This window comes from Cephus cinctus, unplaced genomic scaffold, assembly GCF_000341935.2.
Source record: "Cephus cinctus unplaced genomic scaffold, Ccin1 Ccin1_scaffold0240, whole genome shotgun sequence".
NCBI classification, from domain to species: domain Eukaryota; kingdom Metazoa; phylum Arthropoda; class Insecta; order Hymenoptera; family Cephidae; genus Cephus; species Cephus cinctus.
In genome coordinates this window covers 1,318,458-1,337,540 of record NW_014332956.1, presented here as the reverse complement: position 1 = coordinate 1,337,540, position 19,083 = coordinate 1,318,458, and the positions used below count along the sequence as shown (strand labels likewise).

The 19,083-nt window shown below is 40.8% G+C and overlaps 1 protein-coding gene and 1 long non-coding RNA gene across 6 annotated transcripts in view; one reads left to right on the top strand and one right to left on the bottom strand.

Moving 5' to 3' along the window:
• The window catches only part of LOC107265824 (zinc finger protein 878), a 26,363-nt gene extending 7,336 nt beyond the window's left edge, over positions 1-19,027 (top strand). Inside the window, exons 2-9 of one of the 5 annotated variants that reach the window (XM_025083161.1) lie at positions 7,854-9,569; positions 15,595-16,121; positions 16,248-16,581; positions 16,636-16,818; positions 16,889-17,056; positions 17,142-17,266; positions 17,352-17,453; positions 17,559-19,027. In XM_025083161.1, coding sequence (XP_024938929.1) covers positions 16,027-16,121; positions 16,248-16,581; positions 16,636-16,818; positions 16,889-17,056; positions 17,142-17,266; positions 17,352-17,453; positions 17,559-19,011 — 2,460 coding nt within the window. In that variant the 5' untranslated portion in view covers positions 7,854-9,569; positions 15,595-16,026 and the 3' untranslated portion in view covers positions 19,012-19,027. Of the gene's footprint in view, positions 1-7,853; positions 9,570-15,462; positions 15,516-15,594; positions 16,160-16,247; positions 16,582-16,635; positions 16,819-16,888; positions 17,057-17,141; positions 17,267-17,351 lie in introns of those variants that run through there. The other 4 variants (XM_025083159.1, XM_015735679.2, XM_025083160.1 and 1 more) reach the window with 4 other exon arrangements.
• On the bottom strand, positions 9,787-11,581 carry LOC107265830. The gene is made up of 3 exons (XR_001537296.2): positions 11,300-11,581; positions 10,656-10,938; positions 9,787-10,179 (listed from the first exon to the last, which is right to left on the bottom strand). It is a non-coding gene; the product is annotated as an uncharacterized LOC107265830 (long non-coding RNA).
• Positions 19,028-19,083: the final 56 nt, after the last annotated feature.

Here is a 19,083-nt window from a genome sequence, read left to right as displayed (position 1 = left end):
ACCCACCCGGCCCACCCACACGCGCGCACAGATCTCTCTCACGTAGACCAACACGCCCCAACGAAGCTCCACCACCACGTCTCTCGCGTCTAACACGTACACAACCCACTAGGGGCTGAACACCCTCTCTTCCTCGTACAACTTACTTCTCTCTCGCTCTGACCGGATTACGCTTGCAAGCACGATTTCTCAGAAGGAATCGAAATTTCGGATCATCTTGCTAGAATAATAAAGCAGAACCCAGGAAACGAGACCCTCGTAACTTACGTTGTGGATTAATGACAAAATTTTTAATGACGAATCGATTTTTTTTTTTCATTTTTATTTATTCTTCGAATTTTATCAGGAACCCTCGTTGGACTCTGTGATCGAAGAAATAATATTTTTGGATAGGCGTTAATATTCGTTTGCGAAAGTATGAGTGAATGGGATCGCTGAGTGTTTCTTCGATTTTTGCAAAATAAAGATCGAGTATTTTTCACTTGATTTTTGATGATATAAAAGGGTGGTAATGTTGGGGTAGGAGGGTCGTCTGCTACCTCGGCCCGGGATAGCGTAACCCGGCCTGTGCTCTCTCTCTCTCCATAATTCAGGCTGCCACGGGATTGGTCGACGCACTGCTGACGTCACTGGGAAACCAGCGGGATAACAAGGCTAAAGGGGTTGATGGGATGGCGCTGCAAAAGTATGCTGTCAGATAGACCCTGCCGGCCAAGCTGGATGGACGTTGCTGGCACAATATCTTGTCTTCGTCGACTCGAAATATTACGCAATGTCCCGACAGAAAATCAAACTATCAATACGTTTCCCCTGTCGTCTCTGCTGGTAGCGTCGAGGAGGAAACGTTATGGGATCGATAATGTCCTGAAAGCTAAGCTCCTTTCTTAGTTAATGGAACAAATGGAATATGGAACATGCGAGGAAAAAAGCCTTTTTTGAAGAAAAAAATTTTATAGAAACCGAAAGAAAATTTTTAATAATTTTTTATTACATATTTCATCGTGTACTATTTTAATTAAGAATTATCGAAGGTCTCTGTCAATTGCTTAGGACTAGTAGATTTATTTACCATAAGTCATGACGACACGTTACGAATCGATAAAATCCGCTAACGCAACATTGGCTGATATACTTGACATACGTGAACAAGAAAAATGCCATGATGCTTCTCGAGAGCTTATGACGTACTGTGCTGTTGGATGCCGTGACGTATATATCCTTATGGGGTACGTTGGAAGTAGTTCTTTCCGAGCAGTGGTCAGCCATGCGGTTTGACACAGTGCGCATGCGCGTCCGTCTTTCCTTTCAAACTTCAAACGCTACGATCTGCATTGCAACATTATCAGAATGTTGGCTAGCCGCAGGAATAATTATATGGACCGCTGTTTAGATTATATTCCCATTCAATTTAGACATACTATTGATTTCTCAACCGCACTACAGTTAATGATCCATCGAACTCATTACTTCGCGTGCGGAACAATATTAATCCCGTGGTTCAGTGAAATTCCGAATTTCACACATTCACATATTCCTAATGGAAAATGGGCTCCTGGCAGTTTCGAACTAAATGTCATAGGATTACAAAATTTTAGTAATTATCCTCAATTATATCGAGTGTTGTTTACTGGAAATGCCAATAATACTTCTAGTGTTAATTTAATTATTTTTTAATTCGACTCATTTATTACCTGCGTAATAAGAGAATTACTTAGTCAGGCATATTTGAGATTTTAATTATACACCAAAATCAAGTTGTCAATCATGATTTAGAAATGATAAAAAAAAAAGAATCAATTCAAACAAGTCAATTTACCAGCGCATCTTTTCACAAGGGTACAAGCATTAACATTAAGTAATGCACATAAAAAATATTCTGAATGAACCATACAAAAAACTGAACGTGACAAACCATTTTTTATCGATCCCAGTCGAAATTGACTCTTTCGCCTAACAGTGGCTACTATCGCCACGAAATGTACCATCGATCTCGCTAGCGAGAAATACCTAATATATAGGACACTGCCATTCTTTACGTTTACTCTTTTTACACGGCACGACTCTTTTTCCTCAACGACACGTATTTCGCGCTTGTTAAGCGATTTCTAATCGGCAAGATCCTTGGCTTTAGATATATAACATATATATTACACGAGAAGTAAAGAGGCATTATATTATTATTATAATCGAAATTATAAACAAAAAGTATTAATCTACCGACCACGTACGAAATTCGCGTGGCATCGCGCGGGAAATATTGCATCCCCATGCAGATTCACGCAGCCGCGGAATGAAATCTCGGAGAAGCTGGCTTTTCAGACTCAGGTCCTCTACATGGTAACAAGAGCGGAGGATGCGTGAACGCGTTTTGTCGGTCCTCGAGGACCGAGCAGTACCATTAAGTTCTTGAGTTTCCACGCGTAATGACCCGTCATAGTCCCGAGAGGTACCTTCCGCGAACACGTAGAATGATTACTCAGTACATTTCTACGTTTCGAGAAAAACCAGCATGTAAACGCCACCTACGATTCGTGAAGCTTGCACGCGACGAAGGAGTTCCAATTGGCGCGAAGTTTCTTACGTAAGCGAGTTCTTGCTCTGTGAAGAGAAAAGAAAAAAAATCATGACCGAACACTTGGTAGGAGTCATGTAACTCGTCCTTTAGCCTAACGGAAAGAAATCTATAAGAAGACCTATGTATAGACGTATAAATTATGCTCTAAAAAGTACTACGCACTACCCTAAGTATCCTGGCCATATTATGTTTTTTTCCAAAATCTTACATCGATCTAGTACAAAACGCACTAAAATAGTTTGGCTATTTGTTGAGTTTCGTGCGCCGCGCTCCGATTGGTCGACCGTGCTGTGCGCGGCAGTTTTTGCGCGAGAATCGATTCACTGTTTCTATAGAGCCCTGCCGGCCCGTACCCCGGTACCGGGAACTAATTCTCCTGGTGCTTGGATCCCATTGGATCACCTCCTTTCTCCGTGCTATCTCAATGGTCAAGAGGGCTCGCGCCAAGAGAAATATGAATGCCGTGCATCCCGTGGACGTTCCGGGCATCGCTCAACGCATTGCACTCCGCACGACCAGGGGTATCCTTTTCTACTGAAACTCTTCAACTGCCACTAATACATTTAGTTTCTTTAAAATCACCTGTTGACTGTCCGTTCGCAGGAAAATGGACGAAGACTCGTGGAGCGTGCTCGAGGATCCTTAATCGAGGACAGATTGCCATCGTGTTACTTACTCCTGGTCTTCTTCTACTGTATATTGCATCTTTAAATGACCTTATTTTTTAATACATTTTTATTATACCATATCATTTCTGGATCGACGATACTTACAAATTTGTGTATAGTATAATCGTATTATTTAATACAGGGGCTATTCATTATTTTTGCCAATCAAAGTTTCACTTAAGTATATGTGTATATTGGATTTTTTAGTAGAACGAGGGACGATGCTGACAATAGAATTTGCACTGGGGATATAACACAGGGTTATTATCCAAACGCGCCACCTGAAGTTAACGCACCCATTTGATTCTTATAGTAAAACCATGTTCAGATGATCCATATGGGCTGTATTACCCAGTATGATATGACATAACGCAAAATGAAGAATTTAGTGCGATAACGAATAATCAATGTGAATGGAATGTAAATATCTATATCGGTTAATAAATCTATTGTAAAGTAATTCTGCTGTCGATATTGATTTTATGAAATACTTTTGGACAATATAGTCAGGCATATTGAACACTTTAAAGTTTTGAGATATGAGAGTTTGTCATACTCCCTGAAAGAATGTTCATAAATGAGAAATATTCAAAAGTGGCTGAATACTATTTAAACTGTTATCAGTCATAAGAAACTTGTATTATAATACCTGGAAAAAAAAAACTTGCTATACCCACCGTTATCAAACTGCAGTTTCTTTTTTTACATTACAGTACGGCCATACTCTCCAACATAATACAGCAGCACGAGTATCAAATTTGACTTATGCCCATGTACACGGGCACGAAAATACCTAAGTACCAGTACGCAACTTCTTTCTATTCGTAGCATCTAAAAATGAAACTATTCATCGACCATACTGAAATAGGCCAATTCGTAGAGAGGGGGGATTGAAAGAATCACCGTTACTCCGTTGCGTGGAGGTGGACTACGCTACGAAACCATGCAAGTCTCGAAGCGCTTTACAGTTCTGCATACGCCACCCGAGATGCATAACATAAGGTACCGATTGAAGAATGCCACTGGGTTTTCGTATAAGGAGCAGGAGAGGCGAGTGGAAATTTTGAAAAAAAATTAAAAAGAAAAATATAAAAATAATAAGTAATCAGCAAAGAATAAATGGGCAACCGTCAGTCTAGAGAAAGTGGTTGCTCTCGTAAAGCTTCGATAAAGAATAGGTCTGCGGATGCTTTCTCTTGGAAGTTTCCAAGAATGAAAGTATCCGGGGTAAGAAATACGCTGGAACCAGGAAGCCACAAGCATTGTATACGGTTTAAGATCCGTGGTTTAATGACTTATGGTTTTTGGAACTTTGAACGATTGGATATGTAACGGGTTTGCCTAGGTTTCTCTGTTACACGATAAAACTGATTACCATGGTTACCATTTGTCATTCGCTTTAACAGAATGTTGAAGCAACACCGAAACCCAAGTAATAATCGAATCGACTAATCTATGCTCTCCCGTTGATCCCAATGTACCAAGTCTAGCGCGAGGCGTCCTCGACAGAAGGAAGAGAAGGATCATCGTCGTTGGTTCATGGTCAAGGCATAAATGGCCGGTTTAATTTTTCACCCGGGTATACGCGAGACAGAACGATAGGACGAGTGTACGCGGAGGGAGACAGAGAAGGCAAAGAACAGAACGAAAACTGTGCAATTCAAACGGTGCAAGTAGGCATGGCTTCCTGCTGGGAGCTGATCCGTGACGCCCACGCCGGCCACCTCACTTCGCTTCTTGTTGCTTGGCTGGCGAACCAAGATCTCTCGCGGTACCGATCGAACCGCTTCTCTTGATTCTTTCACCATGCTTTAACTGGGACGGAAGTATTGATTCCCGAGGGGTGTTTCCAGTGAAAATCACAGGAAGCCAAAAGGCCCAGCTGAATCGATCAATTTTATAAATTGGTTATACCTACCTATGCATTGTGCTACTCGAGCGGTAACGTTGTAACGCGCTGTAACAGCCAACTATATACGGTCAGGTTAGGGAAGCACGCTGCGTGCTGACTGCTTAGAAATCTAATAGAGTGAAAATCGTCATGGGATCGTTATGAGTCCAGAAAATACTTCAAGGCAGTAGAATTTTGTATCAACGGAAAATCCAATGGAATTAACGAACGCTGATGTTTTTCTTAGTACAGAGAAATTGCGAAACAGTTGGTATAACGTCAGGAGGAGACGGTAACGTTGACGGTGACGTGTGACGTGACGTGGAACGGAAAGAGGAAATGAGGAACGAGAGGGAGAAGGACTCCTGAATGAGCGCGAAAAATAGAAAGAGCCTTGGAAAATGATACGGGAGGGGTATTTAGGTAATGTACAGAAAAGTACGAGGGAGCGAGCGAGAGAAAGAGATGAGGAAAGTCGAGGAGAAAGGGAGAGAGAAGCAGAGCGCTAAGAGGGTGGAAGTTGCACAGTGGAAAATAAAAGCACTCCCCAAGCGCCTAATTATCTTAATTTGCATCGGATAATGAACGCTGCAATTATAAATAACGAAAATCTCTATTATGCAAGACTGTAAATACAATGGATGACTGTTGCACCGATACTTGTGTATGGTACGTGACAATGGGCCAATTTTTAAAATTACCGATTTACTTTCCGTTTAGTATAACCTGATACGGAAGTAGCTATAATCGGTGAAAGAGCTTTGCTTACTTCGTGATATACACGTTAGTACTCCGTTAAAAGAATCCTTGAATTTTGAAATTCCGTAGCCTGACGGTAACGTTAAATATTGGCCAATTAGAATTTTCATAAAATTTCAACATCCTGGTTAAGTATATACGAGGCTAAGAAATTTTCTCCACCTTTCTCCTAAAGTATATCCAAGAGATACTTGACGCACTTTTAATCTCTCTACATATACGAAGTCTCTCGATGGGTGATAGTCTCTTTCTTAATAATAACGGCCTGAAATATGGAGAAAAGAGAAAAATTCGAGAGACGTGGAGAAAGCAAGAGACTCACCAAAAGCGGGCGCGCTCGAGAGAGAGAGAGAGAGAGAGAGAGAGAGAGAGAGAGAGAGAGAGAGAGGGGGGGGTGAAAAAGAAGAGAGAAAAGATGAGAGCACCCTTCGGCCTCTTTCGACTCCGCCTGCTTTTCCTCTCCTGCTGACTATCTCTCTCTCTCTCTCTCTCTCTCTTTCTTCCATTACTTACTGTCTCTCTCGCTCTCCGTTCCATTCACCCTCATCACGGAAGGGAGGAACTTCTCTTCTCGCATTCTCTCTTTTCCACGGTTCCGCCGATACTACCCTGGAAGAAAATTTCGCGATATTTCTCCAAAGAGATTTATACAAAAAATTAATTATACAACGTCAACCCGCAAATAGCAAGATCACTGCATCGACACTTAAGATCAATTTGCACTTGTAATTCCGTTATTTACATAACTTACCATTCGCAAGAAGCACCGTACGCATACGTTTTGACAAAAACCATTGTCTTTTTATGATCATTAACATTCCCATGGATACAATCATGTACCCAGACTCTTCCTAAGCGTGACAATTGGCATTAGGTCACGGCGAAGCACTTTCGCAGAAGACACTCAGCGGGTGGATTACTTGTACTCTGACTGCAGCCTTTCTGTAATATTAATCTGTTTTCCAAGAACTATTCATAAAGATCGCATTCATTCGCTTCGCATCCTTTTGCGACTCGGGATGCACGCGTAGTATCGATATAGAAGGAATCCTTAAGAGAAATAAATATACAATCGCATCTCCCTCAGTGTTACAGCCGCCATTCGATCTTCTTAATACTAGTCATGTACAAGAAGTATAATAAATTTTAATGTGGGAAAATAAGCCGAAAGTGTCATTCTTGTGAGTAGATTGAAATTCGACTTGGTTTTTTAAAAAGTCTAATTTCTGATCCTTGCACCGTGAAAAATTTAAGGTTGTCCTTCGTCCTGGGCAACTGGACTTAGCATACACGAGTACCTACGTGGTAGCTGTAGACATGAAATGGCGGCTGGGTACCCGAAGATCGACCAGAGGAAGACCCTGCTGAGGGAATGTCGTTGGATGGCTCGACGTCTTACGTCTTCGAATGTTCCCTCTCAGAGCAGGGCGTTACTAAAAAGCGCCCCCTCGACGCCGTGCGAGAATAAACGTAACAAAAACTCCCCTTCGCCTCTTGGGGCTCAGAGAGCCTCACCAACCCAAACTGAACCCCCTAAGAACCTTTTCTCCCCTCTGACAACCTTCCTGCCGGCTTTCCTCCCTCATGTCTGCCTGCCTGACAAGCTTTCCTACCCTAACGCTTCTGCCTTACCGACGGTACGGTACGAAGACTTCCGCAGCAACTTATACGTCGCCAATGTAATTCGCGCGAATTTGGTGGAGCGTAGAAGACATGTAGTCGATTATAAAAATCGGTATAAAATTTCCAAGACCTCAACTGGATTGCCAGTCGCTGGGTTATTGAAATTTAGATGTAAGATTAAGGGTAATCTTCTAGAACATTTCCGAACGCCCTTTCAGAGGGGCTAGAGTTAAATCCATTAGTTAATTTTTTAAAATTCTTTCAATACATGAAAATTACTTTTAAACGTACGAAGCACAAGTAGACGATGTCGAATATATCATTAAATGTGTTCCAGTCATATGTACGAGCAGAACGTGTTATCTCTCTACGTTGCCGCATCTTGAAAGATCTTGAAAAGGAACCTTTTTCCCTGGGGCAGAATTTTCAGGTTCTATTCTTTCGGTCGATTTCGTGCAAATGCGAGTCCAAGGTGGATGAGACCCATGAGCAGGTAGGAGAGAGGTAGATATCTTTTTGAAAGAGGCTTAAGCACTGTCTAACCACTGTTGACCAGGTCGACACAGAGCCGGCTACGTCCGATCCCTCCTGCCTGAGGAATTTCCAGGGCCCCTTTTGGGATAATGGGTCCGTGGTGAAGGTTTCAGACCTGTTTGAACTCCGGCTTGGCTCTAGGAGATGGGTCTGACGTTGCGACTGAGGTACCACTGGTGGACGCTTAATTTTAGCGTCCAACCATCGATTTCTGGTAGGTAGAGACTCACACGGTGATTCTCCTACCTATCTGCCAACTTAGAAAACTGAACTCTTCGCCGAGAGGAAACGCCATATTTATCAGAGGTACGGAAGGCTCAGAAAATTCAAATAGAAAACTATAACGAGTCTCACCTCGTTCCTGCGACCTTAACTTCATAAAATGAACTTCCCATTTTCCTCCTGCGACCTAACCAATTGCTGGGATCAAAGCACAACAGTTGAAAATTCTAGTTTATCTACGCGAAATGACTATTAGAAAAGGGATTCTGGTATACGTTTGGCCAATCCCGAAGGAGGCGTTCGCCAAAGAACTAGGATTTTCGAGGACGCGTGGTGAAGTAGTGCGGAAAACGAAGTCCTGAGAGACGAGATACGATTTCTTCCTTCTCCCGAACCAGGTTAGCGACCACCTACGAGCGAGTAACGGAGCTTTCAGCTGCAACCTATGTACGTTCTTAGGAAAACTCCGACATTCGGTGCGTGCTGCCGGGTGGGGGAGTCACTTTAGGAGTTTAATGACCAAACTGCGTCACTGTTGCGTGCACCACGAACACGACTTACTCCAAAGAACCAGAAACCTCCGTTGGTTTAACAAAGACAGATGGAATTTCGACATAAACCAACGTCAAGACAACCGTTCTTATCCAAAGAACATTTTATCAAGATGATGACTATGGAACTCTGCATTTACCATGTTATTAATAAACAAAAATTTATCATACAATCCGAATAAGATCATATGCCTTTAAAGAAACTTAGAGATAAGCCATAAAATTATATCTTACACGCGCAACACCTTTCTGCAAAATCTTAGGTATTACCCAGTTTTATCAATCTCGATTATTACACTGTGTCTGATTAGCAGTTCATGTATCTGTGCTCTAAGGCAATAGGGGGTTCTGAAGGGTTCTGAGACCCCTGAGATCAGTAGCTCTGTATAATCGCATTCAGCTATCGCAACCTCGCATTGGTATCATCCTAGGCAACAGTCCTATTTCAGTGCTCCAGATAGACACGATGATCCTTCTATCGCTAGTCGTACGTGAACCAAGCTGATGCTGGTCCCTCTATGATACATGCGTGTTCGATGGCTGTGACGAAGTGAATCATACTCATACTAAATTATATCTAACGAGTATATCACCGTGAAAAACGTCGCTACGGGCCAAACTTGCAGCTTCTTGACGGCCGGACGCCAGTTGCTCGAGTTGGCCAACATTCAACAAGTGACTGACGCTGACGTGAAGTACGACAATCCTGGATCTTGACCCCGAGGGATGGAATTCGTTTTAGGATGGTGAGCTATACATCTTGTTGGGGTAGCGATGCGATTGGGAATGCGGATAATTCGTAGCGATGTCGTCTAGGGACATTTTCGGAAGGTTGTTGCCTCGGCTCTCACCGCGTTGTTATAACCGGAAATCCAGCGATCGTAAAACTTCGGATTCTATTAAGTCGCTTTGAATCTAGTATAAAGAACCTTCAGGTTGTTTAGTAAGAACTCTGGCAGGAAGTTTGATATACGATCTCAGGTTTTATCGTAAAAAGTACATAAATTATCGATACAGTAAATTACAGAGATATACTAAAGCCACTTATGAGTTTTTTTAATAAACTAGGAATCCATTGATTTTCAGTCATAAAATCATTGTATCATTATCAAGAATAATATATGGCAGAAACGTGACAACGCTCCTATGAAATTTGTTAGATCGTTAATAATAAAGCCCAATTTCGATAAGGCTTGACCAATTGACAGTGCAATCGATCTTTATATGTTTAATAATAATAATTTAAGCTCACCAAGAATCGGTGAAAGCGCGGGGCGTCTCCAAGGGTTAAATCCAGGACTGCGAGGCTTTAAACTGATCGATCATCGATTGGTAGCGTTCAGTCGTGGTGGTTCCCTAGAAAAATGATTAAACGAAGTAAAGCAAAAAAAAATCACAAGAGATAATAGATAGATCAACTCATACTCGATCCCACATAGTAACTCAAGGTATTTATATGTACGTAATCGCAAATAAAATCACAGTCTCTACATATAGTTTCAGTGGATGCTACATGAGAATCTCTTTTCCACTGGAATATCTCCCGTATATATGAATACAAGATACACAGAATGTTTCTTTAATATTCTCTTCGAAGTCATGCGATATTAATTTGCTGTTAATTGCGACGACGAGGAATGTCATTTTCATCCGCAAAGTAGCTGTGCGTCTAGTGAACGATATACCGATTTAACGGTACCGGCACGTTAATATAGCGCGTTTCAATATGTCAACGCGTCGTCATGTATCGAAGGATACGCATAGTCGGTACGATATCAAAGAAATAGTACAATAGTACTAATCTGATACAACGTACGCTACAGGATACACACCAGGTAAAAGCAGTGGCGTGTCGATGCTCAAGAAATTCGGCGCCGTCAGCGAGACGGCGATGTGCTGTTATCGGGCGCCGAAAGTGCGGCAGCGCCAGCAAGAGTCAGGGCATGCATCGTTCTTCCTATAGTGAAACGCGCCACGTCGAAGATCCAGCCTTCGACGCCCGCCGCCGCCCTCTCCAGCTATACATTGCTGGCAGCAGTTCACGCTTCGTTCACGGCACGGTGGAACAATCTCGTTCCCAGAGCTGCCAAAATCGTGGCAGGCAAGTAACCGATGCTAGAAGACAAGCAAAGAGACAGACATTAGAGAACGGATGACGGGCGAGCTCAGTTCGGGGATTCCAAAACCGCTATGGTGGTCCTCTATTCTCTAAGCGTGTAAATATCTACGTATATGCTCTCGTAGGTAGAGAGCGTGCGCGGCCGTACTCGACCGAACATCCAAACGACCGTACGACCGTTGGGTGGACAGACGGACGGCCCTGGCCGCACGAGGAGGCACGAGACTGGGAAAGAGAGGGCCGAGGGGCCGTCATAATTCCTTGAATTGAACGGCGGGTTATTCTCTACCAAGGTTACCAGGGGACGAGCGGGACCGAGCACGGGAATCGATAGGACGACAAGGACGGCGCACGTACCGAGGATGGCGATGGCGGTCTCCCTGGTGGTGCTGCTGTTAGGTAGTGGGGATGAGTTTCAAGGCGTCCCTGTTGACGGCGCCACTGTCGGCCTGAGAACGTCGCTGCGTCGTCGCCGGTGGGGGTTCATGAGAGTGCTGGCTGGACGGATGGTGGGGACAGGAACGGGGCTCTGCGAGAAGTGGGGATAGGCTCCGACGGGCATGAAGCGAGGAATCCGGGGTATACGAAGGTGTCGGTAGTGGGGTGGATGGCGGCGGTGGAGTGGGACCGTGGGGCGTAGAGAGAGGGAGCCGACTTTATGCAGCTGCGGGACGATAACAACGATGGGCTACAGGACCGCCGCTATAGCTGGGGAAATGCCAAATGGGCTACAGGACCGTGCCGGCCTAGCTGTACGTTCGCCCGCTCGTAGTGGCATGGCGGACGGGCGGCAAGCAGGCAGGAAAGGCGGGAAGGAGGGATTTCAAGCGGTCGTCTCTTCTCGTCTGCCTCTGCGCTCTACCACTGCTTCTGCCGGTCCTCTAGAACCTAACCTCACTGTTTTCTAGCAGCGGATGGAGTTTGAGCCGAGTTCTCGTTCGCCCTTACAACCTTCCCGATGCCCTTCGTCACTACGGGTCACCTCGTACGAAGCCACCCTTTGCCGAACGAAGATCATTTCGCTATGGGAATCAAGCTTGCTAGGATAAGCGGCCCCATTTAATGTCGGTCCTCCTGGAATCTTCTATGAGGCCAGGATCTTTTCAGGACATGCGAATCGCATTGGTACTGCAAATTCTAACCATTCCACCTTCATAATCATCGTCATAATTATTTAAACACACGTATTCGACTATAAAGAAAAAGAAACTTCTCAAATGATCAAATACTGCATAGCAAATAGTTGCTTCTCATAATTGCCCAATACACACCGATCTCATACTCTGAACAAAACCTCGCCAGAGATACGTCACTATCTATAAACTACGTATCATACTACCGCATCACCTTTCCCTCGATTTTATTTGAATTTGCCGCTGATTGCTCCAAGGCAGATTGCCACTGACAATCGGGTGATCATCCACGCAATGACGTCAGGCTCGTCCAATCCTGTCCGTACGCTCTCGTTTCACCCCACGAGACGTCAGCAAATGAGAACGCCGCTCGACAAATAGAAAGAGACGGTTGGAACTCTCGAGTCGTCGTTGGAAACGTCGGCCACGCCACGACGAACGAGTGAACGAACCAGCGAGTCTTCGCAATATCGTTACTCGATTGTTGGACCCGTCGTTAGACACATTCTCTACGTATTCGAATAACGCAGTGGCCTGTATATACCTTGCATCCCTTTGCGTTAATTTTTCTATGTGGGTAATGTAACTACGTACAGCTACATACTACGGATGAGATCGAGAAAGATTGAGATGGCTATTCGCCATTTATAATGGATCGAAGGACTTTCGTATCCTGGAGTTAACACTGCGTAGGATTTCAAAGAGGGTTGTGTAAAAGGAAAAAATAAACATATTTACAAGTAATATACAGTACGTGTGGAGCATGGGGTTGCACTGTAACTTTAGTATCTATTGGGTGGAAAAATTATACTATGCAAGACAAGATCTTAAATAAGAATATCCTTAAAAACGATTCGTATGCGAAATTCTTCAATAACCAGCTGAAATCATATATATTTGCTAAATGGATCGGAATTATTCGATTATCTTAGAAGCGTTAAAGAAGCATGACATACATTTAATATTTCGTGAAAGAATTTGAGTACTGCTTATAACTCTTATTTTATTCTATATTAATTCTTTTACGCCAATGCAATATACTCGATGCTTAATTATATTTTTTAATATAACTTTTTTTAATCTACGAATATACTTTTCCGTTAATTATCCTTCTTTCTGTATAAGTCTCGAGTACGCGTATACTTCGCTGTCCTCATCGTCGGTATTATCATCATCCTCGACGTTCCCGTTCACTGTTCTCTTGCGCGCAAAAGAGAATGAATGTGCGAGTAGCCAAGGAGAAAATGCGCACGGGCTCTCAATATTTTATCTTCGGTACTACAAAGTATCTACGTTCTCTCACCCAGAATATATTATCCAAGGATAAGAACTTTCCGCCCAAAGATAGTAATGTACAGCCTTAGCCTGTTACATCCGTCGGATTCAAATTCTTAATATCTGACAATCAAAATTGATTTCTTTCGGCATCTCGTGGTAAAGAGACTACGACGTGGAATCATGGTCGTTCGGCTTCCAGTAACGCCAGTACTAGATTAAAAATACACGTTTCGTCACTACACTGTTAATGTGCATTAACCCCACCCCGCATCACTAGAATCTTTATTACCGCGCGATGGTAACGGGCCAAGAGGAAAGTGAACTTCAAAGCGTCTCGATTCAGAGAGGCACAGATGTCTCTACAGAAGACCAGAGTACGCTGCTAGCTAGCCCTTCTTGTACGTGCAGGAACCAATGGACATCATCTTAACGTCTATATGAGACCAGTGTATATGACAGATTCACAACTGAATACCGATTAATAATTTCTAAAGTATTGGCACGCACGTATGGTACCTGGTGGAAACACCTGAGAATTGTGGAATATTTCGTTCGCATATGAATTTGTCATTAAAATCGATGTTATTTGATGTAAAATAGTGATCACGGCGTCCAGCACTTTCGGAGCTCTTCCCATATGGTCCTTGTGCAATCTGGCTGATAAAAAAGAAATCACAGCTCGTATTACGCTGTTCGGAAGCTTCGAGTGTCCATATCTCCATGTATTAAATTTTTATCACACACGTCATTCTGAACGCGTTTTTTTTTTTAGTATAAAAAAGATCTTTTCCGAGTGAGCGACACTGTATTCATGAAAACGATGTAATGTTTGCATTTTTGCTTTTTGAATGATATTAACAACTTTTGAACGAATTTAATATCGAGCATCTTTCGCATTCTAGGATCTTATTATTCTGTCAGATTCTCAACGCACCGGAGATCGTTGCTGCCCTCGAAGGCTCCATCTCCCTCCCCAGTTGAAAGAGCTCGAAGAGAAAGGCTTCATCTTCTTCATCTTCTATTTGTTGGCCTCCCATGATCCTGTTTTCTTCGCGCGGCCACGGACAGTTATCTGCTCTTCGTTTTCACTTTGGTTTCGTAGCAGTCCGACTGCTGACGATTTCTCATCGATACAGCATTTGGTATATCATTGACATTGCACGATTTAAGAAAGACATTAGTCCGAATGGTCCTTGGAGTGTTGTACGTAAGATGGACACCTACTACTTCCCTGTTTTATCCTGTCACAGAGTACTGAGGAAGGTTTGATTCAACTGGCGAAAGTGAGTTAACCTCGTTGATGTTAAATAGAACAATTACGGAGATATGGTGAATTTCACTATTGATAAATTGCATTTGTCGACTGTGATCAAATTTTACAATTCTTTATTGATAGCTTACTTCCTGTGGCGTTAGTGGCGTAGTTTGATTATTAGATCAATTTCACATTCAGGGGGCTCTTTTATATTGTAATACATAAGAAAGCGTTCCAGCATAAGGAAAAAGATTTCGTGACACAATTAACACTTCTTTTAGTGTTTATGATACAAGCTATAGGTGCGGAGATTGGATATTGATAAATTTCGTACTTACGAAGTATGAATTTTTGGTACATTTGCATTACTGAAAAACTTCAATATAGATACATATATTTTCTGCATTTAGATTAATATACGAATGATGTTTCTATAAAGTAGGCAAACACGAAATATTCAATGGAAAAAGGATTCATTAAGAACGGCGATAAAATTTATTATTTATAAAGACGGAGGCGGATAAATAAATCTTATTACATAAAGGAATGAAATATAAGTCGTACCCGTAAGTTATCATTGCGAAAAGACTAGACACTCATCCTGTTATACACTATTTTAAACTTGATCAATCAAAAAGTGTTACTATTGCCATCTATCGGATAATTCTCGTAGTTATCAATAAGAACCTAATGTCCTCTATGCTTTATTAGCATAACTTGAAGCATAAATTCCGCTTATGCTTTAAATTGTAATATTGTTTGTGGGATTTGTGACGTTTCAATAAAAATATGTTGATTCGATACTATAGGAATTTATTATAGTTCAGACCGGAACAACTTGATGGCGCCCCAATCGCGTTTTCGTTAAACGTGCGCACTTCTATGGATTAATTTTATTAGTTCGTGCGTAAGAAAAAAGTTTATTCAATTCTGAAAAAAAATAAAAAATGTTGAATAATAATTTACTATCTTCAAATTTGCAATAGCATATGCAGACGCCTCAAACGCCATCTGGAGCAAATTATGGGAGTCTGAATCAACACGGCAACTCTAGGATGTATCAGAACGCCATCTACATTACCGTATGAAGTAAAACGTGGAAATAAAAGAACATGTTGTGATTTTGAGATAATGTAGCCAAGTATTACAATAAAAGAATAGAGTAAAAAATCTATAATGTTCGTCCTGGTAAACATGTTTGAGCCTATATATTTAAAAAAATAGAACAAGATCGTGCCGCCATCTAACTATCATGGTTACAATTAAACATATCTTGTAATTTCCAAAAATAGTAGCTTCTGTGCAAGCAGAAACTCACTGGTGATGTACACAAACAGAATTTCTGCCATATCTAGCCATATCCGAACGAATTATCATCAAACTCTGAGACAAGTGATTGCGATCAATATCAATTCAAAATGGTTAACCGAAGATGTTCCGCCAAAACATGTTTCAACGAATCAATTTCCAGACCTGACTTGAAATTTTTTCTATTCCCGAAAGCGGAACATGAGTGAGTACCTTTTCTTCCTATACGTCACGTTCTGTTTTGTATGTATATAAAGTTTTATTTACTTATTGTTTTTTATTTTTAAATCATGCTCTTCGATGTAGAAATACTAAAAATTATTTTTTACAGCGCTCGTATTTGGGCTAAAGCTTGTGATAGACCTGAACTTATGAACAAGAGTCTAGATATACTACGCCGATATGTTCTTTGCGCTGAACACTTTGAGGATCGTTGGTTCATTAACCCACCACACAATACAGCATTTATTAAGACAGCACTTCCAATACCAACGATATTTCGGAATAATATCAAGGAGATCTTAGTTCATCAACGAAAAAACTTATCAGTATCTAATGGTGATGCTGCTGCCACAATCGATACAACGGAACAAACGGAAACTGACAATATGACTATGACGCAAAATTGGAGATTCAACACAGAAGCAGAATTCAATTCACAATCGGTACGCAAGAAAAGAGAGAGAAATAATATGTTTTTAAAATAAATATTTTTTTAGGGAGACAATTCTAATGAAGAGCAAAGGAATGCGGATTTAGTTATCAATGCTTCTGAAGTTAATAAGGAAGATAACACTTATAACTTCTGTAGACTATGTGCATGTTTAATACCAGCCAGTTTATTGAGCTCTATTTATGATACACACATGAATCTAAAGATAAATAAAATATTACCAAACGAGGTAATGATTTTAGTAAATGTAAGTATTATGATCATTATCTATGTAAATTACAACTGTACTTTATGTTTAGGCTCATCTATTTAAGCACGATGGATTGGCTGAGGAAGCATGTAAGTCTTGCATAGATAAATTGACTGTCTGCAATGACACAATACAACAATTTATAAATGCAAATCAAAAATTAAGAGAGTTAAAAAAAAATCGAGTAGAGGAAAATATTAATCAGTCATTATCATCAGTAAGTTATTTAACATCACTGGAAAATATTTACAATTGCACGTGATTCCATGTATTGTGAGAAAACTGCTAATTTTTGTTTGTAGGAAAGTACTTGTCGCACAGAAAATGATACAGCTCATCCAGAAGAAAATTTACAATTCAATTCAAGTCAATGCTTTGATGTAAATTTGAATCATAAGTCTGATACAACCATTGTGGATATTAAAGAGTAAGACATTTTTTAATATAGACTAATATGTCTACATTATTATAATATAAATAATTTCGCTATATAATCATGACACCTTTTACAGAGAGGATAGTGTTGATGTAGAAAATGAATTAAATAACACTGAAATATATTTCCAAAAAACTAAAACTACAAGTATGAACTCACAGAAGTCGTCGTTGTCAAAGTCAGTATCTTTGAATAATAATAATAGCGAAGATACACTAGAAATTTCTCAAATTACAAAACCAAAAAGAAGTATGTTATCGGAATATCGATCGAATTCTAACAGAATCAAGTGTCCTGAAACTACAGTATTCAAGTGCATGATATGCAACGAGGAATTTCTTAATAGAAATTCAGTAGTGGAGCACAGTATAGCAATCCACGCAATCAAAGGTAAAAAACACGAGGTAAAATATACCGTGACTAAGAAAAAAATTGAAAAGAGGAGACAATTAAAAAAGTATCACTGTACTAGCTGCCCCTTGGAATTCACTAATTGTCAAACTTATCAAGCTCATATGAAGTGGCATCCATCGAGGAACAATACGTACGAATACTGTGACAGATACTTCATATTACAAAGCAGATTAGAATCTCACAAACGATTGCATTTCAGTCAAAAACCATACCAGTGCAATATTTGTAACGAGTCATTCGTCTTTATTAACAGTCTTAAGCGTCATAAAAAGTCTCACATGGGGGACATGTCATTGCATAAATGTAAAAGATGCAACAAGATGTTTCCCACGATAGCTCTTATGCAAAGACACACTAAAGCCCATTACGAAAAGAGGGTCTTGTGCAATTTATGCGGAAAACTTTTGTCTTCTCCACAAAATGTACAATATCATCTGACAACGCATAGCGAAGAACGACCATTTTCTTGTACGATTTGTTCAAAATCATTCAAGACCACCAGTAAATTAAATTGTCACAATAAAAAACATCGAGTAGATCATAGATTCGAGTGTAATTTATGCGACAAGAAATTCCGTATGAAATCATTGCTTAAACAACATATGAATACGCATTTGGGTGAGAGACGTTATTTTTGTGAAATGTACGGTGCTCGATTCAATAGGTATGGAAATCTTACTAAACATAGGAAACGACATGCGGTGTCATCAGCATTAGAATCATCATACACTTGTGATATTTGCCATAAGAATTTGAAAACTGCATTTGCATACAAGTATCATATGGTGAAGCACAGTGAAGAGCGACAGCCATACTCTTGTGATATTTGTGATAAACCTTTTAGGCAAATTGCACAGTTAAGAGTTCATAATAGATTGCATACTGGTGAGCGACCTTATGCCTGCACTGAGTGTGGTCAACGATTTCGGACAAAAGCAACAATGGATCAGCATTATATAACTTTGCATACAGATAATTATCCACATGAATGTCCTTATTGCGACAAGCGTTTTAAACGGCTACATTCATTAAACTGTCATAAGAAAACTCATACTGGAGAACGTTCATACGTATGTCGGATTTGTTATCATGCTTTTGCACAAAAAGGTGATATGTTGAAACATATGAAAATACATAGTCAGAGGGGCTTAGACAGTCATTTTCAAAGAGCACATAATCAATCATCAAATAGTGATTTTCTTGAGGAATCAACTACCGACACAGAAGATTCAGAATGGATGACAGAAGTGGATTGTAGCGAGGAGGATATAACAAATGATTATCTAATGACTGATGATGAATTGAGAACTAAATACAATTAATTATTAAGCAAAGGAACCTTTTGTACACTTATTTATGTAGTTAGGCATACCTATATGTATATAGTAGTGATT